This window comes from Loxodonta africana, chromosome 14 (assembly GCF_030014295.1).
Source record: "Loxodonta africana isolate mLoxAfr1 chromosome 14, mLoxAfr1.hap2, whole genome shotgun sequence".
Taxonomy (NCBI): Eukaryota; Metazoa; Chordata; class Mammalia; order Proboscidea; family Elephantidae; genus Loxodonta; species Loxodonta africana.
The window spans coordinates 69,982,622-70,001,227 of NC_087355.1; the positions used below are offsets into that span (position 1 = coordinate 69,982,622).

The window sequence follows — 18,606 nt, forward strand, 5'->3', positions numbered from 1 at the left end:
CTTTCCGGGCTGTGTAATGGATCTCCGTTTGTGGGGTTTCACCTCTTTGTCCCCACTGTCCATTGATATGAATGTGTTCCAGTTATGTATTGCTGCTAAACAAATTACCCTAAAATGATGATGTATTATTTCTACTGGTTGTGTGGGTTTGATAGCAAGTTCCTTTACTGGTTTTACCTGGGTTCACCCATACGGTTGCCAAAGGGTCAGTAGGGCTGGAAGGTCCAACATGCCCACACTGGCATGTTGACCGTTGGCACTGGCTGTAGCCCGGGCATCTTGGCTCTCCTCCACGTGGCCTCTTCTCCTGCAGTAGGCTAGGCCTGCTTCCTTACATTGCAGTCTCAGGATAGCATTTCAAGAGGATGAAGACAAAAGTGCAACGCGTCTTGAAGCCTAGCTTTAGAAGTCACGATAAGTCACCTCGGCATTGTTGGTCAAAGCAAATCACAAAGCCATCCCAGGTTCAAGGGGGGGGAATAACTCAACCTCTTGATGGAAGAAGAAGTGAAGTCATTGCAAAGAAGCATGAGAGGAACTATTGTGACCATCTTTGAATATAATCTCCTGTAGAACATCTTTATGAGTCTGTTACTTGCATTGATGTATTTGTGATGATTGTCCTTTCTACCTTCAATGAAGGGACTGGCCAATATTATATTAAATAGAATTTTTAATGCTTATGCTAACTCAGGGAGCCCTGGTGGTGCAGTGGTTAAGAGCTTGGCTGCTAACCAAAAGGTCAGCAGTTTGAGTCCACCAGCTGCTCCTTGGAAACCCTATGGGGGCAATTCTACTCTATCCTATAGGGTCACTATGAGTAAGAGTCGACTTGAAGGCAACAGGTTTGGTTGTTTTTTTGTGTGTGTTTTTGGTACTCACTCAGCTGTTACTAACCCCAGAAAAGCAGCTTAGTAGCTATTTCTACGAACAAATTAAAGCACAGGAAAGGACTGACTTGGGAAAAGGTCAATTTAAGAAGGTTTTTAAATGAGTTCTCTTACATGCTGAATTAGAACTTTTTTTTAATAAGTTCTGTTACATGCTGAATAGCCTTATGAATAAAAAAAAAACTCAGTAATAAAAGCATATGTTTATAAACTTACAACTTTCAAAGTTTTTTGGGTTTTTTTTCCCCCAAAGATTTTCGATGGTAACAGAAATCCAGGAAAAGAAGTAGAATAGGTATTCTCTTCCTCATTCAGTATAAATCTGGGAGACACAGAAGCATGAGAAATCACATAACTAGTTTGTGGCAGAGCTGGTTGGGTCCCAGGTGGCCTGCTTCCCCATCCTGTACCCTCTCCATGGCTTTGAAGAAGTAGAACTCCGAAGACTGCTGGGAAGAGTGGAGGGAGGTGGAAGGAGTCTTCATTTTAATCATTTTATAGTTGTTAGGCACAAATTCATCATGCCATATTGTAGGCACCATGACTAGTTAAGTAGTGGTAACATTTTTTAATATTCATTTTCTTTTGTGTTGTAAAGCTGCTTCACTGACACATTTGAGTCTCACAACCACTGGGTGAGGATACCATCATAGTCTTGAGAAAAACAAGGCTTAAAAAAGAAAAGAAAAGTAGCTTGCTTTGCATCTCACAGTTATTAAGTGAGCCATTTGGAATAAACATTAATCTTCTAATTTCTAGTCCAGTGCCCTTCCCGAAGCAGGGTTGGGCTCTAAATCTGAAAGCACTGAAAATGAACATTATATGAATGGACAGTTATGCAGATATCTCTGTAAACATCAAGTTTCAAATGAAATGCTTTATGAACAGATACACAGCGATTGTTAGCATGACCTTCGGCAGGTTTCTTCACCACTGTATTGAATACTGTCAATTCACCTTTTTTCATTTGAATGAGAACTATATTTTTCTCTTGTGGATGTTGAAGGAGCTGGATTACAATGATTTCCAAGGTTTATTCCTTCTCTAAGCATTGAATGTTTCAGTCGATATTGCATATTATGGTTAGTTTGAGAGGAAATGAAGCTTTTAAAAGAGATGGCCAAACTTTCATATGGAAGACAGACTTACCAGGAATAGTTTTAAAGAGGAAGATGATACAATGGCTTTGGCATTTTATGAGGTCCAGCTTTTCATTTAACAAAATTTTGTGGACAAACATGCACTCTACTCTCTTGGAGCTTATACTTGAGTAGGGAAGGTAGTTCTTTAATCTGATGATCACACATGCCTTAAAGGAAACGTACAGGGAACAGTGAGATGGCCTAATCAGTAGAGACCTGAAAAGAACGGAGATGCAATGGGTAAGGAGTTAAGTAGGCATGAGGAGTGGAAGAGTGGCGGCGATGAATGGGGAGAGCATTCCAGCTGAGTGGATGGCATGTTCAAAGGCCCTGTGGTAGAAGGTGTATAGCTGAACAAAGACCGATATGACTGGAGCACACAGAGGAAAGAGGTGAGAGTGGTCCAAACAGGGTAGAGGCCTGGATCATACATGTATTATGTATGATTTTGGTCTTTATCCCCCAAAGCAATGAGAAGACATCAAAATGTATTTTCAACAGGGCTTGGACTTAGAATGATTTTCGAAAGATCATCCTAATTGCTGGGTCTGGATTTAGGTACTCAGGGTTGGATTGAGGACAAGCGTAGGTGCTTAGTATAGTCCAATGAAGAAACCATTGTAGTTATCAGGGTTAAAGGTGTTGGTTTTTTAGATTAAGGTATGCTGGTGCCAGAGATGGGAAGGACTGGATGGAGGATGTGAAAGATGGAGGTGTCAAGGACAATGCCTTCTGGCTGAAGGGTAGAAGCACTCACTAGAGCAGGACCAGGTTTGGGGGAAGAATAAGAGTTTACTTTTGGGTTTGTTGAGTTTGAGGTGTCTTCGAGAGGTCCATGTGGATGCAAAGATCTGGAGGTGGGCGGAGCAGAGGCCTGGTCAAGGGATATTAATTTGTGAATCTTTAGGGCATGGATGGTAAATGAAGCCATGGGTATGGAAGAACTCAACTGGGAGACTATAGAATGAGAAAAGAAGGGATTTGGGGACTGAATCTCAAGGAATTCTAGCATATAACATCCAGGGAAGTGAGAAGGAACCAGAAAAAAAGTAGCTGAAAAAGAGGTAGGACCACAGGGACAGGAGGAAAACAGTAAGGTATGACATCTCCCTAGCTAAGCACAGTGGTCAGTAGTCTGTCTCTAATGCTATTGATGTCAGCCAAAATGAGGACTCAAAAATGCCCATTATATGGATGCGAGAAAAACTGTTCCTGGCCTGTGTGGGAGCTGTTTTGGAGGTTTGGTGAGGACAGAAGCCAGAGGAGTTGAGAAATGTCAGGGAAGGTAGGTGTGAAGGAGACTGTAGAGGAGTGACTTCCATGGTCTGCTTATTAGCTCAGTGATTTGGGAAATGGAATGATACCTTTAGTAAAGAAATACTAACCCTTTTAGAAAGGTCAGGTGGGAGCTGGCGGAGTGGAGTAAATTGTAACTCATTTTCAAGGCAGCAAAAATGAATGAGGTCTGCTAATGGTAGAGTTTTGGATTGCATTTCCAGTTCGGTCCCATTTCCAGGAGAAAATACATTCTGTTCACTTCTGAAGCAGACCCTCTTCTTGGAAATGACATTTGTAAAAGCACATGACAGCTACAGCTCTCTGCCTGACAACTTTGCTGAGATACCTTGCAGAAGCCTATGCTGTAGGATTTCAAATGAGCTATTTTCTTTTTGTGTAGGCTTGTTTTATGTGTTTATTTTGTTACCCTTTCTTTCTCCCAGGCTGATGAGCCCTGAAAACACACTTCTGCAATCCAGGGAGGAGGAAGGAGTCAAGTATGAGCGTACCTTCATGGCATCTGAATTCCTGGATTGGCTGGTTCAGGAAGGTGAGGCCACCACAAGGAAGGAGGCAGAGCAGCTTTGCAACCGGCTTATGGAGCATGGCATCATACAGCATGGTGAGTGTATCGGTCAGCTTTTCCTGCAATAACAACTCCCAAACCTTACAACAACAGGCACTTTTTTGTCACTCATGGGTCTATAAGTCAGCTGCAGATTTGCTTGGGTTCAGCTTGGCCTGGCTACAAGCTGGTGGTCAAGTTCAAGTCTGTCCATGCCTTCTCATTCTGGGACCCAGACTAAAGGAGCAGCTACTCTCTGGGATATGTTGTTTTCACAGATGAGGGCAGAAGGTAAAGAGGGCAGGCAGATTTGGGGGGTGCCTCTAAAGCTGCTGTGGTGTGATGTAGCATCACAACCTCCCATATCCAAATGGCGAAAGTAAGTCATACATCATCGATGAACTTGGCAAATACATGCCTCCACAAGGTTGGTGGGCAGTGGAGGATGAAAATTTGATGAACTGTAACACAAGCTACTACCACGAAAAGTTAGTCTAAAGGAGCTTCATAAAACTTGTACTTTCTTTCTAGGGCTGAATTGTAATGAAGCAATATAAACCTATTGGTTAAAAACTGTCCCAGTTATCTATTGCTATATAAAAAAATTACTCCAAAATGTAGTGGTGTAAAAGAACAACAAATGTTTACTGTCTTGTACAGTTTCAATGGATCAGAAATTTGGGAGAGGCTTAGCTTGGCAGTTCTGGTTTGGAGTCTCTCATGAGATTACAGTCAAGATATTGGCCAGTGCTGCAGAGTCGTAATTGACTTGATGGCAATGGATTTGTTTTTTTTGTTTGGCAGTCATCTGCAGACTTGACAGGCTGGACCCTTCTAGGATGGGTCACTCACATGCCTAACAAGTTAGTGCCAGTTGTGAGCAGGCAGCTTCAGTCCATCGCCATAGAACTGGTTGAGAGTTCTCATGACATGGTGGTTGGTTTCTCTGAGAATGATCTAAAAGAGTACAACGTGGAAGCCACAATGTCTTTTCTAACTTAGCCTTGGAAGTCATACACTGTCGTTTCCCCTGTATTGAATGGAACACGAGGTTAGCCCTATTCAGTGTGGGAGGGGACTACAGAAGGGCATGAATACAGAAGGGCATGGGAGCCATCTTGGAGGATGGCCATCACAAGAACACAGACTCTGGAATCCCAACTCCACCAGTTATTAGCTACTTACCTCTCTTGTCTGTAAACTGGTGATAACCTTATACGGTGCTTGAAGAAGTAAATAAGGTACATATAAAGCATTTGGCTCTGTGCCCTGCTCTTAGTAAGTGCTCAGTCACCTTATTAACATAGTTGCAAGGTGTAGATTGGAACAGTGAGGAAAGGGCTGGGACCCAGGTAGGCATTTGTGTCTGAGTCAGTATGAAGGATGACCCTTGAATCATTCTTGCTTTGAGCTTTCCCTACCATCTAGGCCTAGGATTTCTATCCCAAGGTTAGGAAGATAAGAATGGAATGAGAGAGATTAAAGAAACTTTAGAAATTAACTGGAGCAGTGTTTTCCAAACTGCGACCCTTCGGTAAGTCATGAAATAAATTTAGAGAGCTATTTCTAGCATTAAAAAAAATTTTAAACTAAACTCCTTGTTACCATTGATTTGATGCCAACTCATAGTGATCCTATAGGACAGAGTAGAACTACCACATAGGGTTTCCAAGTCTATAAATCTTTATGGAAGCAGACTGCCATATCTTTCTCCTGCAGAGTGGCTGGTGGATTCAAACTGACAACCTTTCATTTAGCAGCCTAGCGCTTAACCACTGCGCCACAGGGCACCTTTAAACTAGACTAAAAACCCTTACTAATCACAGTGTGGCCTATGGCCCTACCTGCACTGTCACCTGGGAGCGTGTTTGAAATGCAAAACCTCCAACCCTACTTAAGTCCTGTTGAATCCAAATCTACATTTTAACAAGATCCCCAAGTGATTTGAATATACGTTAAATTTTGAGAGGCACTGGACAAAACTGGAAGAGAAAATACTAGAGCATACTTTATGTAAGAAGTATTATTTTGTAAAATGTTTATTTCAGTCACAAGTACAGTATATAAGGATATATACATATGCACATGTGTCAGGTTGCAACATAAAACTGTTCTTACTACTGTGGGTTGTGGTCACACATTTTGAAAGTCCCTGATCCAGAGGCATCGGTTGGAGTGGTGCTCAAGCCTCCTGAGTGTTCTATGGGGTGTGTTCCACTATGCAATGCTGCCATACTTGAAATTACGACTGTTTATTGATGACCTCATGTGTTGAGGGCTGGGCTAAGATCACAGAGGGTGAGGAGATGAATAGAAGAATATAGTACCCGGTTTGGTCCCTGGCCTCAAATAGCTTGTAGTCTTGTTATAAGATACTGCAGAAGCAATTAGAGAACAATAGCTGATGTATTGTGTATTTTATTTATTTTACACAATGTGCCAGGCACTATTCTAGTTGTTTTATATGTATTAACTTCCTTAATCCTCTTAAACACTAGGAAGCAAGTATTCTTATTATTTCCATTTTACAGATAAGGAAACTATGGTTAAGTAATTGGTCTGAGGCACTCAGGTAGTAATGTTCAAATGGATTTGGCTAATAAGAGCGAAATTGGAGTTGGTTGGAGTGACTAAGGTTTTCCACAGTGAAAAGTGGTCTTTTTGGGTTAGAGTTGTTTCTATTATTTTTGCTCCAGAGAAAGTCAGGTGAATCCAAGTTCTAAGAGAAAACCAGCCTTTATATGAAAGTCTACTGACTCATACTCTACATTCCTGGACTTCAGAGAGAAGATAGATGAAGATATGAGTTGCTTCTAAATGATTTCCAAGAAATGAGTAATTACACTTGAGTTATAGTGTAATTTTGTAATGCTATAAATATATATGCCATAAAAGTGCACTGTAAAGGATAAGTTAAAGGTATTAGCAAATTTTAACCACAGAAGGATGGTTTCCATGGTTTTAGGAGGATTGAATATTCCATATGTAGAAGCTGTGGTTGTCAAGCAAGTTCCAATTTCCTACCCCAGAAATTATTGCTACGTTGCTAGAGCTTTAGGCCAACCTATCTGTGTATGTTAGAGTTAATGATAAATACCTTTTAGTGTCGTTAGCAAATCTCTGAAAGGTTCTGTTAATATTTAATTTCATAGATTAAAGAAAGTCAGCCTTTAGGCTTTAAGCAGAAGGCTTCTGAATAAAAGTGGTTCCCTAAATTGAAAACAGTAGGTGTAAAAATCAGGCCTGCTTATGAAATCCTAACCGGCTTCATTTATGAATGGTGAAAGATGGGGCTGTAATCCAGACAGAACTCATTAGACGAGTAGTTAACGTGCATGCATATTCGTGTGTATATATGTATGCGCATATATTTGTGTGCATTTATACAAAGATTATGTATGCTGATCACATATGTACGTATTTATGTAGCTCTCTCATTCATTGAGGCTTACTGTGTACCAGACACTGGGCTAAATATTTTATAGGCTTTAATATATCCTGTATTTAATATGTATATAAGCTTCATATATAGTTTATATATTGTTTTTATATATAATATCATTTAATCCTCACAGCAGTTTCATAACATAGGTATTACTACAGTTTTACAGTGAAGAAACCTGAGGTTGAAAGCCTTTAAGATAATTTCCCAAGCTCACATAGGTACTAGATAACTACTAGGCGTTGTCCTTTTGAAAGGCGTCTGCCTTGAGCTAGATGTGTGTCCTGGGGTTGTGGCTGTCAGCACAGTGGAATGAGCACAGAATTTGTAGGGAGACATGCTGGATTCAGATCCCAGCTCTTCCATCTACTAAGCTGAGTGACCATGGCTAAGTCTCTTAACCCTCTTTACATTTATGAAATGAGAGTCACATTATATACCTTACAGGGTTTTTTTTGAAAGCCCATGACCACTCACGTGTTTGGTGCTTTACCAGGACTCAACATTTAGCTATAATGGCTCAGCTTTGTTGCAGTGAAAGGATACACAGCAGAATTGGCAAGGGAAAAAGAGAAATCAAGCGGAGTCTGGAGGAACCCAGGCCTAATCTTCTTAGGTTCTTCCTTCCAGAAGGAGCCACACAGAACTCTCTGTTCCTCCTAGCAGTGAAATGCAATAGCATTGCTTGTGAGTCTCAGAATTCAAGGTTTTTATTGGGGGCTGGTCACGTAGGCACTCTCTCTGCCTGCCAGACCAGCCAGGATATTCCAGACTGTCAGAAGGAGAGCAGGTGTTTTCCATAAATCACACTGTACAAACAATCTAGGCAGGCTGCTTCAGCAGAATTCAGTGCCCCACACGGGCAAAACAGCCTTATCAGTTAGTAACTAGGGAACATTCCAAAGGCCATGTTCTCAGATGCTAGGTGTGGGCCAGCCCCCACACCACAAGCAGGCTCTTCTGTATCAGGGCTGCTGTGTGAACTCTCCTGCGCCGACGTGTTGTGAGATTTAAATGATGTTACCAAAAGCTTTTTAGCAGTGTCTACTGTTCCAGCCCTCAAATGCCAGCTTTTACCCTTGATCAGGTCAACTCAGAACGACAGTAAAAGCTAATAAAGCCCCTCCAGTATGCCAGCCACTGTTCGAAGCACTCTACTTGTTTACTCTGATTCCTCTCTACAGTGCTGTGGGTTAGGTGTCCTAATCATTCCTATTTTTAGATGAGGCTTCGTAACTTGAAGGCAAGAGCTAGTATAGCAAGTGGTAGACTCAGAACTCAAACTAAGGCAGTCTGATTTCAGAGTGAGTGCTCTTAGCTGCTAGAGAAGATCAGGTGCTAATTGTAAGCCTCAGCACACAAGGAAAACAATTCTCAACTTTTACTGCATCAGCTCACACAGCCTGACAGCTACTGCAACTTTAAAAAGTGGTTAGCCCATAAAATCAACAAGATTCCCTTTCCCCCAAGAAGTGATGCAGATACCTTGAGATTTTTGTGTAACCTTTGCAAATGGGATGAACAGTTGTTCTTTATTCACATAAAATCTCTCTCCCGGGCAGTGGTGCTGGGACTCTCGCAGCTGAGGCCCCCTTACTCTCAGTCCCCAGCCTTGCAGGTGGCCACGGTACCACACACTATGCACCCAGCACTTTAGCAGCAGTAACAGCAGCCGCTGTAGAAGCAGAGAGGCATCCCTGCCATCACAGCCCATGTGCTGGGGCAGCCACCTTCGCTCCCTCTGTGGTTCCTCCATTCACCAGCACCATGGCTGAGCAGCTGACTGAAGAACAGATGGCTGAATTCAAGGAAGCTTTCTCCCTATTCCATGATGATGACGGCACCCTCACAACAAAGGAACTTGGAACTGCCATGAGGTCACTGGCTCAGAACCCAACAGAAGCTGAATTACAGGATACGATCAACAAGGTGGACGCTGATGGTAATGGCACCATTGACTTCCCAGAGTTTTTGACTGTGATGGCTAGAAGAATGAAAGACACAGTGAAGAAGAAATCTGTGAGGCATTCTGAGTCTGACAAGGATGGTAATGGTTATATCAGTGCAGCAGAACTACGTCGTGTCGTGACAAATTTAGGAGAAAAACTAACAATGAAGAGGTAGATGAAATGATCAGAGAAATAGACATTGATGGTGATGGACAAAGTCAACCATGAAGAATTTGTACAGATAATGACTGCAAAATGAACACCTACTTTCAACTCCTTCCCTGCCCCAACCAAAAAAAAACCCATTGCCTCCAGTCATTCCTGCTAATAGGACACTATAGGACAAATAGAACTGCCTCATAGGGTTTCCAAGGACCACCTGGTGGATTCAAACTGCCAACCTTTTGGTTAGCAGCCGTAGCTCTTAACCACTACGCCACCAGGGCTCTTGTTCCCTCTCCCCACCCCTAGAAGAATCAAATCGAATCTTTTACTTACCTCCTGAAAAAAAAGTTCATTTATTCATTGTTTCTATATAGCAAAAATGAATGTCAAAGTACCTTCTGTCCACACACACACACACGCACATGCACACACACACACAAAATCTGCATGTATTTGTCGGTGGTCCTGTCCCCTAAGGATCAAGCCACAAATCAGTTTTATAATGTAAATACTTGTACTGCCTTAGTGATAAGGAAGCAGGCAGTAGACACCTTAGAGTTCCATTGGCTAATGTGATTAAAACACCATTTGGGCTGGCAAGTTTTTCATGAACGCAATTTGACGACTGAGCAGTCAGGCATGTGTATTAAAAACGAAAAATGAAAAATTCGAAACCTGTTCAAATGGGTTTTAGTTCAGTCTGTTGATGTAAATGTCACCGAAAACAAACACATTTGAAATTGGTTTACCTCAGATGTTGTGCAGAGAGAAGGGTGAGGGATAACCTGGTGAGACGAGCCCCACTGGTGGGATGGTCCTCTTGTACTCCCACCTGCTCTGTCCCATGGAGATGGTGACACAGCCTGGTGGCATGCCTGCCTCTGTATGTTGGTTTAACATCTGCATTATGCTAGAGTGACACGGGTGTCAGTCTGTCACTGTCGACACAAATTTTCTAAAAAAGAAACCTTTACCCGGGGAGCATCTTTGGACTCTCTTGTCTTGTAAAAACCTTCTGAGCTGTGACTTGGAGCTGGCAGAGTAGGCTGTGGCCCTCAGCACAACTATCAACACTGCGGTTCAAGAAATTACAATTTACATCCATTCCAAGCTGTAAATTGCAAATTGTAAAAGACCATTCAGTTAAAAAAAGGATCTCACCCACCTCCTTTAGTTGCTATCCAGTTGTCTTACCCTTAAATGGAGGGAGGTAGAAACCGGATAATCACATGGGTAAACTGCTCACAGCTGCAGCAGCTGACCCTGGGTAATCAGGCTACTGCTGCTGTGTCCAGGCATATAATTTCCTCTTTGAAAGATTTAATCAGAACACTTCAACAATTTCAGCACTTCATAAAGCCCTCTTTCTTTTTCTTTTGTGTAAAAATTACATCTCTCTAACACATTGCAGTACACAAGCCAGTGTCATATTCTCTGTTGAATCCGCCCAGTTGCTGGCAGGTAGTTCTGATTATCCCATCCTTGTATTGAGGACAGGTGCTGAGGCATTCTCTCTAACGGTCATGAAGAGAGAACTTTAGATCAGCTGCAAAGAAGGCTGGATACCAGACCCAGGTGGGAATGACCTCATCTCTCCTGCGGTTAAGATCACTGACAGAGTACAGCCCAAGCCTGGGATTGCAGCACTGGCTGCCATCAAGGCCACTCCAATTTATGGCGCCCTCGTGTGTGTCAGATAGAACTAGGCTTCATAGGACCTTCAAAGGCTGATTTCTTAGAAGTAGACCGTGGCTCTTTCTTCTGAGGTGCTTCTGGGTGGACTCAAACCTTCAACTTTTCCATTAACAGCTGAGCACATTAACCGTTTACATCACCCAACGAGTCTGAGCCTAGGATAGTGTACCCAGAATGAATGAATGAATGCACTGCTGGTTGGGAATAAAGGCAAGATTGCAACTTTCCCCAAATCATATGTCAACCTACCCTTGATTGTCTTCCTTCCCTTTCTTTCCATCAAGGCTTTCCTGCTCACGTGCTCTTGCTTTTTGCATTTGGTGACTTCTTGCCACCAGAAAAATAGAGGAAATTTTTCATTACAATTGGTACCCTGTATCTTAGTGTAGGAATAATAGCCGACATAAGGCTAATATCCAAAATATGAATGTAACTCATATCCCAACTTTCCCACTTCATTCTGACACCAGCCACCCATGTGGCACGTCCTTTCTCTGACCCTAACTACTTAGAGTCAGGTCTCCATAAGTTAGAGCTCTGTCCTTCCAGCCCCTACCAAACACGCAAACACCAGCCTCTCTCCTGGTTCTAACTGCCCCTGGTGGCTTAGATGATTCACTAAAATGACTCACAAAACTCACAGAAACTATTACCTATACTTACAGTTACCCATTTATTATAACTAGAAAGGATACAAGCATAGAGACTCATCAGGCAAGATCTGGGAGAGGTCCTGGCACCAGGAGCCTTCCATTGTCCGCAGGAACAGGCCATACTCTCTCCTGTACATAGATGTCCTCACCAATCCATGAGGCCCCAAAAGAGAGTGCTTCAAGGCCTAATGTTCCCTAGTCACCGGGACCACAATGAATATGTATGGCTTGGGAGTTATGACAGTCCAATCAGTGAATATGCATGACTTCATCATTCTCCCCATCCCTTCCTGAGTTTAGTTTGCCAGGTATGCAGACTGTGTAGGAGCCCTGGTGGCACAGTGATTAAGAACTCATCTGCTAACCAAAGGGTCAGCAGTTCAAATCCACTAGCTGCTCCTTGGAAACCCTATGGGGCAGTTCTACTCTGTCCTATAAGTTTGCTATGAGTTGGCATGAACAGGACAGCAATGAGTTTGGTTTTCGGTTTGGGGCCTGTATAGCCCCTACTCACCCGGCTATTTCGGAAAACAAAGGCATCTTGATTGCTGGGGTTATTTTCAGAAACCAGAGTCAAAGGGCCAAACCAAGTTCTTCATCCCACACTGAGCCTTTCTTTACCCTGAACTTCAGTGTAAGTGCCTCGAGGACAAAGAATTTGCTTTTTTTCATCTTTATATCCCAGTGGCTTGACATTATATATTAGCTACTTAGTAAAAACATGTTGAATGAACAAATGACACTAACTACCACTTATTGAGGACTTTCCATTTGCCAGACACAATACTGGGTGTTTATGTCACCTAGAAAAAACCCCATTGCGCTGAGTCAATTCTGACTCATAACGACCCTATAGGACAGATTAGAACTGCCCTATAGGGTTTCCAAGGAGCACCTGGTGGATTCGAACTGCCAACCTTTTGGTTAGCAGTCAAATTCTTAACGACTGTACCACCAGGGTTATATCACCTAGAGTTGTTTAAACATAAGCAGCCCAAATCATCACTTACTTTAATTATATGGCATAGCTAGCTGACAGAGGAAACATAGTAAAAACAGGCTGCCCAAAGAAGAGGAACTGGGATGGCTCTGGGGATCCAGGCACCAAGAACTGAAGGACATTCCCTTCCAGCCACCTACCTCCCATGTTTTTATGCAGTTGCTCTCTCCAGATGCTAATAATGCCTTTGACTGGCTGAGCCTGGGTCACGTGCCCAATTCTTGACCCTGGGTGGGTAGGACTTTAACTGACAGCATGACCAAGCCAGCATGCTATGGGGGAGGGGTTGTTACACCAAAGGAAAATGGAAGTTGTACTACCACAGGGGAATGAGTGCTGGCCTGGCAAAAAGAATAGATAGGTTCTTTCATAGGTTCTTTAAAAATAATAGGTAGGTTCTTTAATACCATAAGTGCGTTTATTCCTAACAAGAACTCTAGGCACTTGGTATTATCCCTATTTTTTTAGATGACATTGAGGGCATTCACAACTGGTGTCATTCCTAGATCCTAAATGTTAAAACTTCAGGGAAAAAAAGCTGAGTGGCATGTTTTATCAATCTACTTTCAACATTTAAGGTTTCGGGTGCACTCTTAACAGCAGCTATAATCTAGTAGTTTTTTTTTTTTTTTCCCCTTTACTTCCTCAATTAAGAGTTTCTGGGAATTTATCCATTGTACTCTCTGATATGCTGTTGGCTTTTTTTTTTTTTTTTTTTTTATCTAGCTGAATCCAAGATGGGAGGAGAAATAGATGCAGCCTCAGTGCTGTTGCAGGGTAAATATAAGGGAACAAGGTTGCTTGATAAAGTCCAGTGCTAAGACATTGGCACACAATGTAGTGTTGATTTTAATTAAAGGAAAACAGACCTAGCTACTCTAAGCCTTAACTTTTCAGAAAGTATGAAGGGAATGAAAGATGCCTTATCTTGTATAGTTTTCCAAAAGAAGAGTGCTAGGGTATGTGTGCACAAAGAACAGAGGTTTCCTCTTTTGTTAATGGTGTTAGAACTGTAAATACTTCTTTATTTGTAGTTAGAACACTGCAAATAAAGTATGACTTTTCTCACTGTGCAGAAACTGATCCCCTCTGATCAAACCAGGAGCCCTGTTGGCGTAATGGTTAAGCTCTCAGCTGCTAACCAAAAGGTTGGTAGTTAACCCACCCAGCAGCTCTGTAGGAGAAAGACCTGGTGATCTGCTCCTGTAAATATTACAGCCTAGAAAACGCTATAGAGCAGTTCTTCTCTGTCACATAGGGTCGCTATGAGCTGAAATTGAATCGATGACACCTAACAACAAATTCGAACCATGTTTGTCTTGGGAGCCTGATATCATCGGGAATCCAGACTCTATCCATCTGCTCTGCCATTCTTAGTGTACCTCAGGCCTTGTGTCTACACTCCACGCAGGAGGACAATTGAATGGCAAAGCAATAGAGGGCAAAGAGCTGTCTCCTAGCAAGGCTTTGATCCTTATTTGGGAAGGTTGTCCATTTCAGGGATTTCCACCTACATCCCGTAGGCCAAAAGTGTGTTACCTGGTCACCCCTTGCTGGAAGGCAGTTAGTGAGACAAATGTTTATAACTGGGCACGCGGTTGCCCTGAACAAAATTAAGAAGGAAGACGAAAGAGAGAATGGGATTCGGATAAGCAGCTAGCAGTGTCAGCCCCAGGGACATTTGTCTTTTTTGTTAAGTAATTAAGCCACGTTTCCTGTGAAACCTGGGCCTCCACGGAAGAGCTTTTTTTTCTGTGCCCACACACAGAGTTTCTCATAGCTCTAAGCTAGATTTGAAAGTAGGTGGCTATCCCAATGTTAATTTCTTAATTTTGGCAAATATAGCATGGTTACATTTACATTAAGTAGCACTGAGTAAAGGGTGTATGAAACTCGCTATACTATCTTTGCAACTTATCTATAAATCTAAAATTACTTCAAAATACAAAGTTTATTTAAAAATGGCTACCATTACTAAACATTTTGATCAAAGATTCTAGAGAACATTCATGATCAAAAGGGGGAAAACACAGACCAGAATTTCAAATTTTCATGGAATCCAGACTTTCTGGAGCCATGGAGGTTGTGTAAACCCCTAAAACTATTGCTCTGAGATAATCTTCAAACCTTAAACCAAAAATATCCCCTAAAGTCTTCTTAAAACTGTAGTATAGCTTAGCTAGTAAAAAATGTCTGCCTTTCACATTATGATTTTTTAAGAATTATTTATATAGGATCAAAGTGACAACAGCAACTCGAAAGATTAGATAGGAACCTTAGGGGGCAGTGAGTTTATGTTAACGGGGGAGAAGCAGCTCAGAAAAGGTGGGTGAGAATGGTTACACAACTCAAAGAATGTAATCAATGTCCCTAAATTATACACATAGAAACTGTTGAATTGATGGGTGTTTCACTGTGTATATTCTCAACAACCACAGCAAAATAAATAGAAAAATTTTTAAGGATAAAAGTGAAAAAATTGAAAAAAAAAAAAAAGAGTAGATGAGATTTGCCCTACATCTTACACCTTCCTTTTTTTTTTTTTTAAAGAGAAGATGGGTATAAGTATAAATAAAATATAAATAATATGGAAGATATATGAACTCTTCAAAAAAATACTAAAACTCAACACTGATACCCTGTTTTTCTGAATGTCTTCCTCTTCTACTTTTGAGGGTCCAGTAACACAGGATCCTAGTCCCTTCAGTCTGACAAAGAGCACCTGATAATCTATTTTATAGTAAAGCACGAACAGGTTAATGTGGTAAACTTTCTGGGAATAGTAGGAAGATGCTGCCCAGGAATGGGCCTTTGGTGGACTTTCACACCCTGGGGCTCCTGCATACGATTTTATCCCAGCATGATCAACATCCCATCCACTGTCCTTTGTATTATCGTCCCTGCTGAATTTACCTGGATCAGGTGGGATGCTTCCCTTTCCCCCAAGACCACCTAGAGTGTGGCTTCCAGATCCTCCCCGCTACATAAGTGAAGCCTGAAAAGATTTATACCTTGGCAAGGTATCCTTCTTTCAGCACGGATGCCTTGGGTCCTCACATGGAAGCACACACATGGCTAACATTTACTGAATGTCTATAAGGAGCCTGAGTGGCGCAAGTGGTTTTTGATTGGCTGCTAACCTGACGGTTGGTGGTTTGAACCCTCCCAGTGGCACCGTGGAAGAAAAGGCCTGGCGATCTGCTTCCGTAAAGATTACAGCCTAGAAAACCCTATGGGGGCAATTCTACTCTGTAACTCATGATGTTGCCATGAGTCTGGGGCAGACTCGACAGCAGCTAACAAAAACAACGTTATGTACTAGAGAGAAATCCCTCAGTGGCATAAATGGTTAAGCACACAGCAACTAACCAAAAGGTTGGAGGCTTGAATCCACCCAGAGGTGCCTCATAAGAAAGACTGGGTGATCTACTTTCAAAAGATCACAGTCACTGAAAACCCTATGAAGCAAGCTCTACTTTGAAACACACGGAGTCACCATGAGTTGGAATCAACTTGGCAACTTTTTTTTTTTTTAATTTACTAGAGACTGTACTAGGCCTTTTACATATGTTGTATCATGATTCCATCAACTCAAATACAGATAAAGAAAATTGAAGTTCAGGGCAGTTTAGTAGCTTAGTAAATAAAGAAGCCAGGACTCAAACCAAGAACTATCTCAGGTCAAAGTACCGTTTTCTGTGCTATTGCTATGTCCTTCTAATAAGCAGTTCCAAGGTAATAAACGTTTTGTTCTGGTGAACAATTTTGTGGAGAGCTTCCCCAGCCAAGTTGCCTTCTCTAACCTGGAGACAGGAATAAATAAGGGGAAAACAGGCTTCCTTTTCTGTGTGTGCTGACTCATCAGCCCTCTCACGGGCATTGTTACATCTTTGGATGGGAGGCAGTCTAGTGAGGAGGTGAAGGGATGGGGTTCTGGGATTAGCCTTTCAGTGTTTCTGTCTTGGATCATCTAGTCAATAACTCCATAACCTGGGGTAAATTTATCTTGTTTAAGTCCCAGTTTTCTCATCTATAAAACGGGAAAAATTCTAATAACTCCCCATAGTGGTGCCTTGAGAATTAAATGATAAAATCATGCAATATACTTAGCCCAGGGTCTGGCACAGAGTATTGTTCAGTACATATTAGCTGATTATTATTGTCACCATCAACAGATTTCTTGATGTTTAGAGCTTTAAGTTTGATGAACTTGTCTGTTGCCAGTCTTCAACAGTATCTTATAGTCTATGCTGAATAAATATGTGTTAAATAAATCAACACTGAAGTGGTTTGATCAATCTTTGAATTTATGCCGACAATTCCAAAAGATCCAGAAGAGAGTTATAGATTTCTTTCACTCAATTATGTATCCAAGGTATTCCATTTGCCAAACACAGTAATTTTGTTTATAGACCACCCTGCACTCAAGGTACAATCTAGTCTCTGGAAAACAATCTCATTTCTGAAAAATGTACCCTTTATTTTGTACGTTACCACCAACACTGATAGGTGTAGCCTCAGGATGCAGCCAGCTATTATTTAATGATACATAGGGAAGAAGAAAACATAATGTGACCTGTTTATTATCTTTAAATTTCTAACAGCAAAACCTATGGCAGTGAGACATAGAAGCAGCAGGAACCTGTACAACCATGATGGCATGTTTTGATTTTCTTATTTTCTGTTCTCTGCACTGAAATTACTTTGAATCCCTTTTTCTCTTCTCTTTTCTACCCTATTTTCTCCTTTCAGCCAATTAAATGAGTGTAGTTGAGTTCTAACTTTGTGAATGTGAATTGTTTTGTTTCAGTAATAGCAGTTATTAGGACTGTATGCCCTAAAATCAATTTCCTGCTTTCATATCCTCTTCTTCATGTGAGTGCTAAGGAAGTGATTTTTTTCAGTCCTCTGACTCACTGTTGTTATTACTCTTGGAAGAGGTTTGTATTCCCCGTACCTAGCACTGTTCTTATGTGGAGTAAGCACTTAAAAATAATTGTTTAATGTTTTTGAATCAAGGACTCTTGCTGCTTTAGGAAACCGGGCTCCTTCAACTACTGCCTCCTCTTTGGATGGTTTGAGATGGGTAGTTATGGCCATAGGTACATATGTTTTCTTTAAAAAAAAAAAAAATGGCTTTAATCTCTCGTTGTAGTTAACTCTTAATTCATGTTTTCATCAAACACACAGTTAAAAAGCATATTAAAATTTTTCAGTCTTGAATTTGTTTTTTTAATTTGCAACAGATTAAATTACATTAAGGAGCCCTGGTGCTGCAATGGTTAAGTACTCGGCTGCTAACCAAACTGTGGTTGGAACCCACTGGTGGCTCTGAGGGAAAAAAAGACCTCTCGATCTGCTCTTTTAAAGATCACAGCCTAGGAAACTACTTTGTCCTTTAGGGCTGCTATGAAACAGAACTGACTTCAAAGTACACAACAACAAATTACAATAGATGCTTGGACTCTTGTCAGACGGTAATCTAGCTGGAGTTAAGGTGAAAAAAACAGTGCACATCTGCAACCTGATGTGTGAAACAACTTAATCTGTTTCTTGTTGGCAGGGAAGTTACAGTATTTCATATGCAGAATTTGTATGCCCTTTAGAAGTCTGTGGAGCAGATATTTCACCTGTTTATTCTTGAAGTTTGTTGGTACCTGTAGTCCCCGACTTACGATGTGGTCAAGTTACGATGAACTGAACTTAACGACTGTTCATTGCTTTTTCTTTTTTGTACATCTTATAGTTAGTAATATGCAGTACATGCAGTATTGCAACGGGTAATTTGCTGAAGTTATCGTTCTCAGATGTTCACTCACGGATGTTT

At 41.4% G+C, this 18,606-nt stretch overlaps 1 protein-coding gene and 1 pseudogene across 1 annotated transcript in view; both read left to right on the forward strand.

Annotated features, from left to right (window-relative positions):
- DEPTOR (DEP domain containing MTOR interacting protein) overlaps positions 1-18,606 on the forward strand; it is a 142,872-nt gene that overhangs the window by 63,666 nt on the left and 60,600 nt on the right. Inside the window, exon 4 of the mRNA XM_003408166.4 lies at positions 3,754-3,932. Within this exon, the coding sequence (XP_003408214.3) occupies positions 3,754-3,932 (179 nt within the window). The remainder of the gene's footprint in view (positions 1-3,753; positions 3,933-18,606) is intronic.
- Positions 8,597-9,665, forward strand: LOC104845730 (calmodulin-like; annotated as a pseudogene).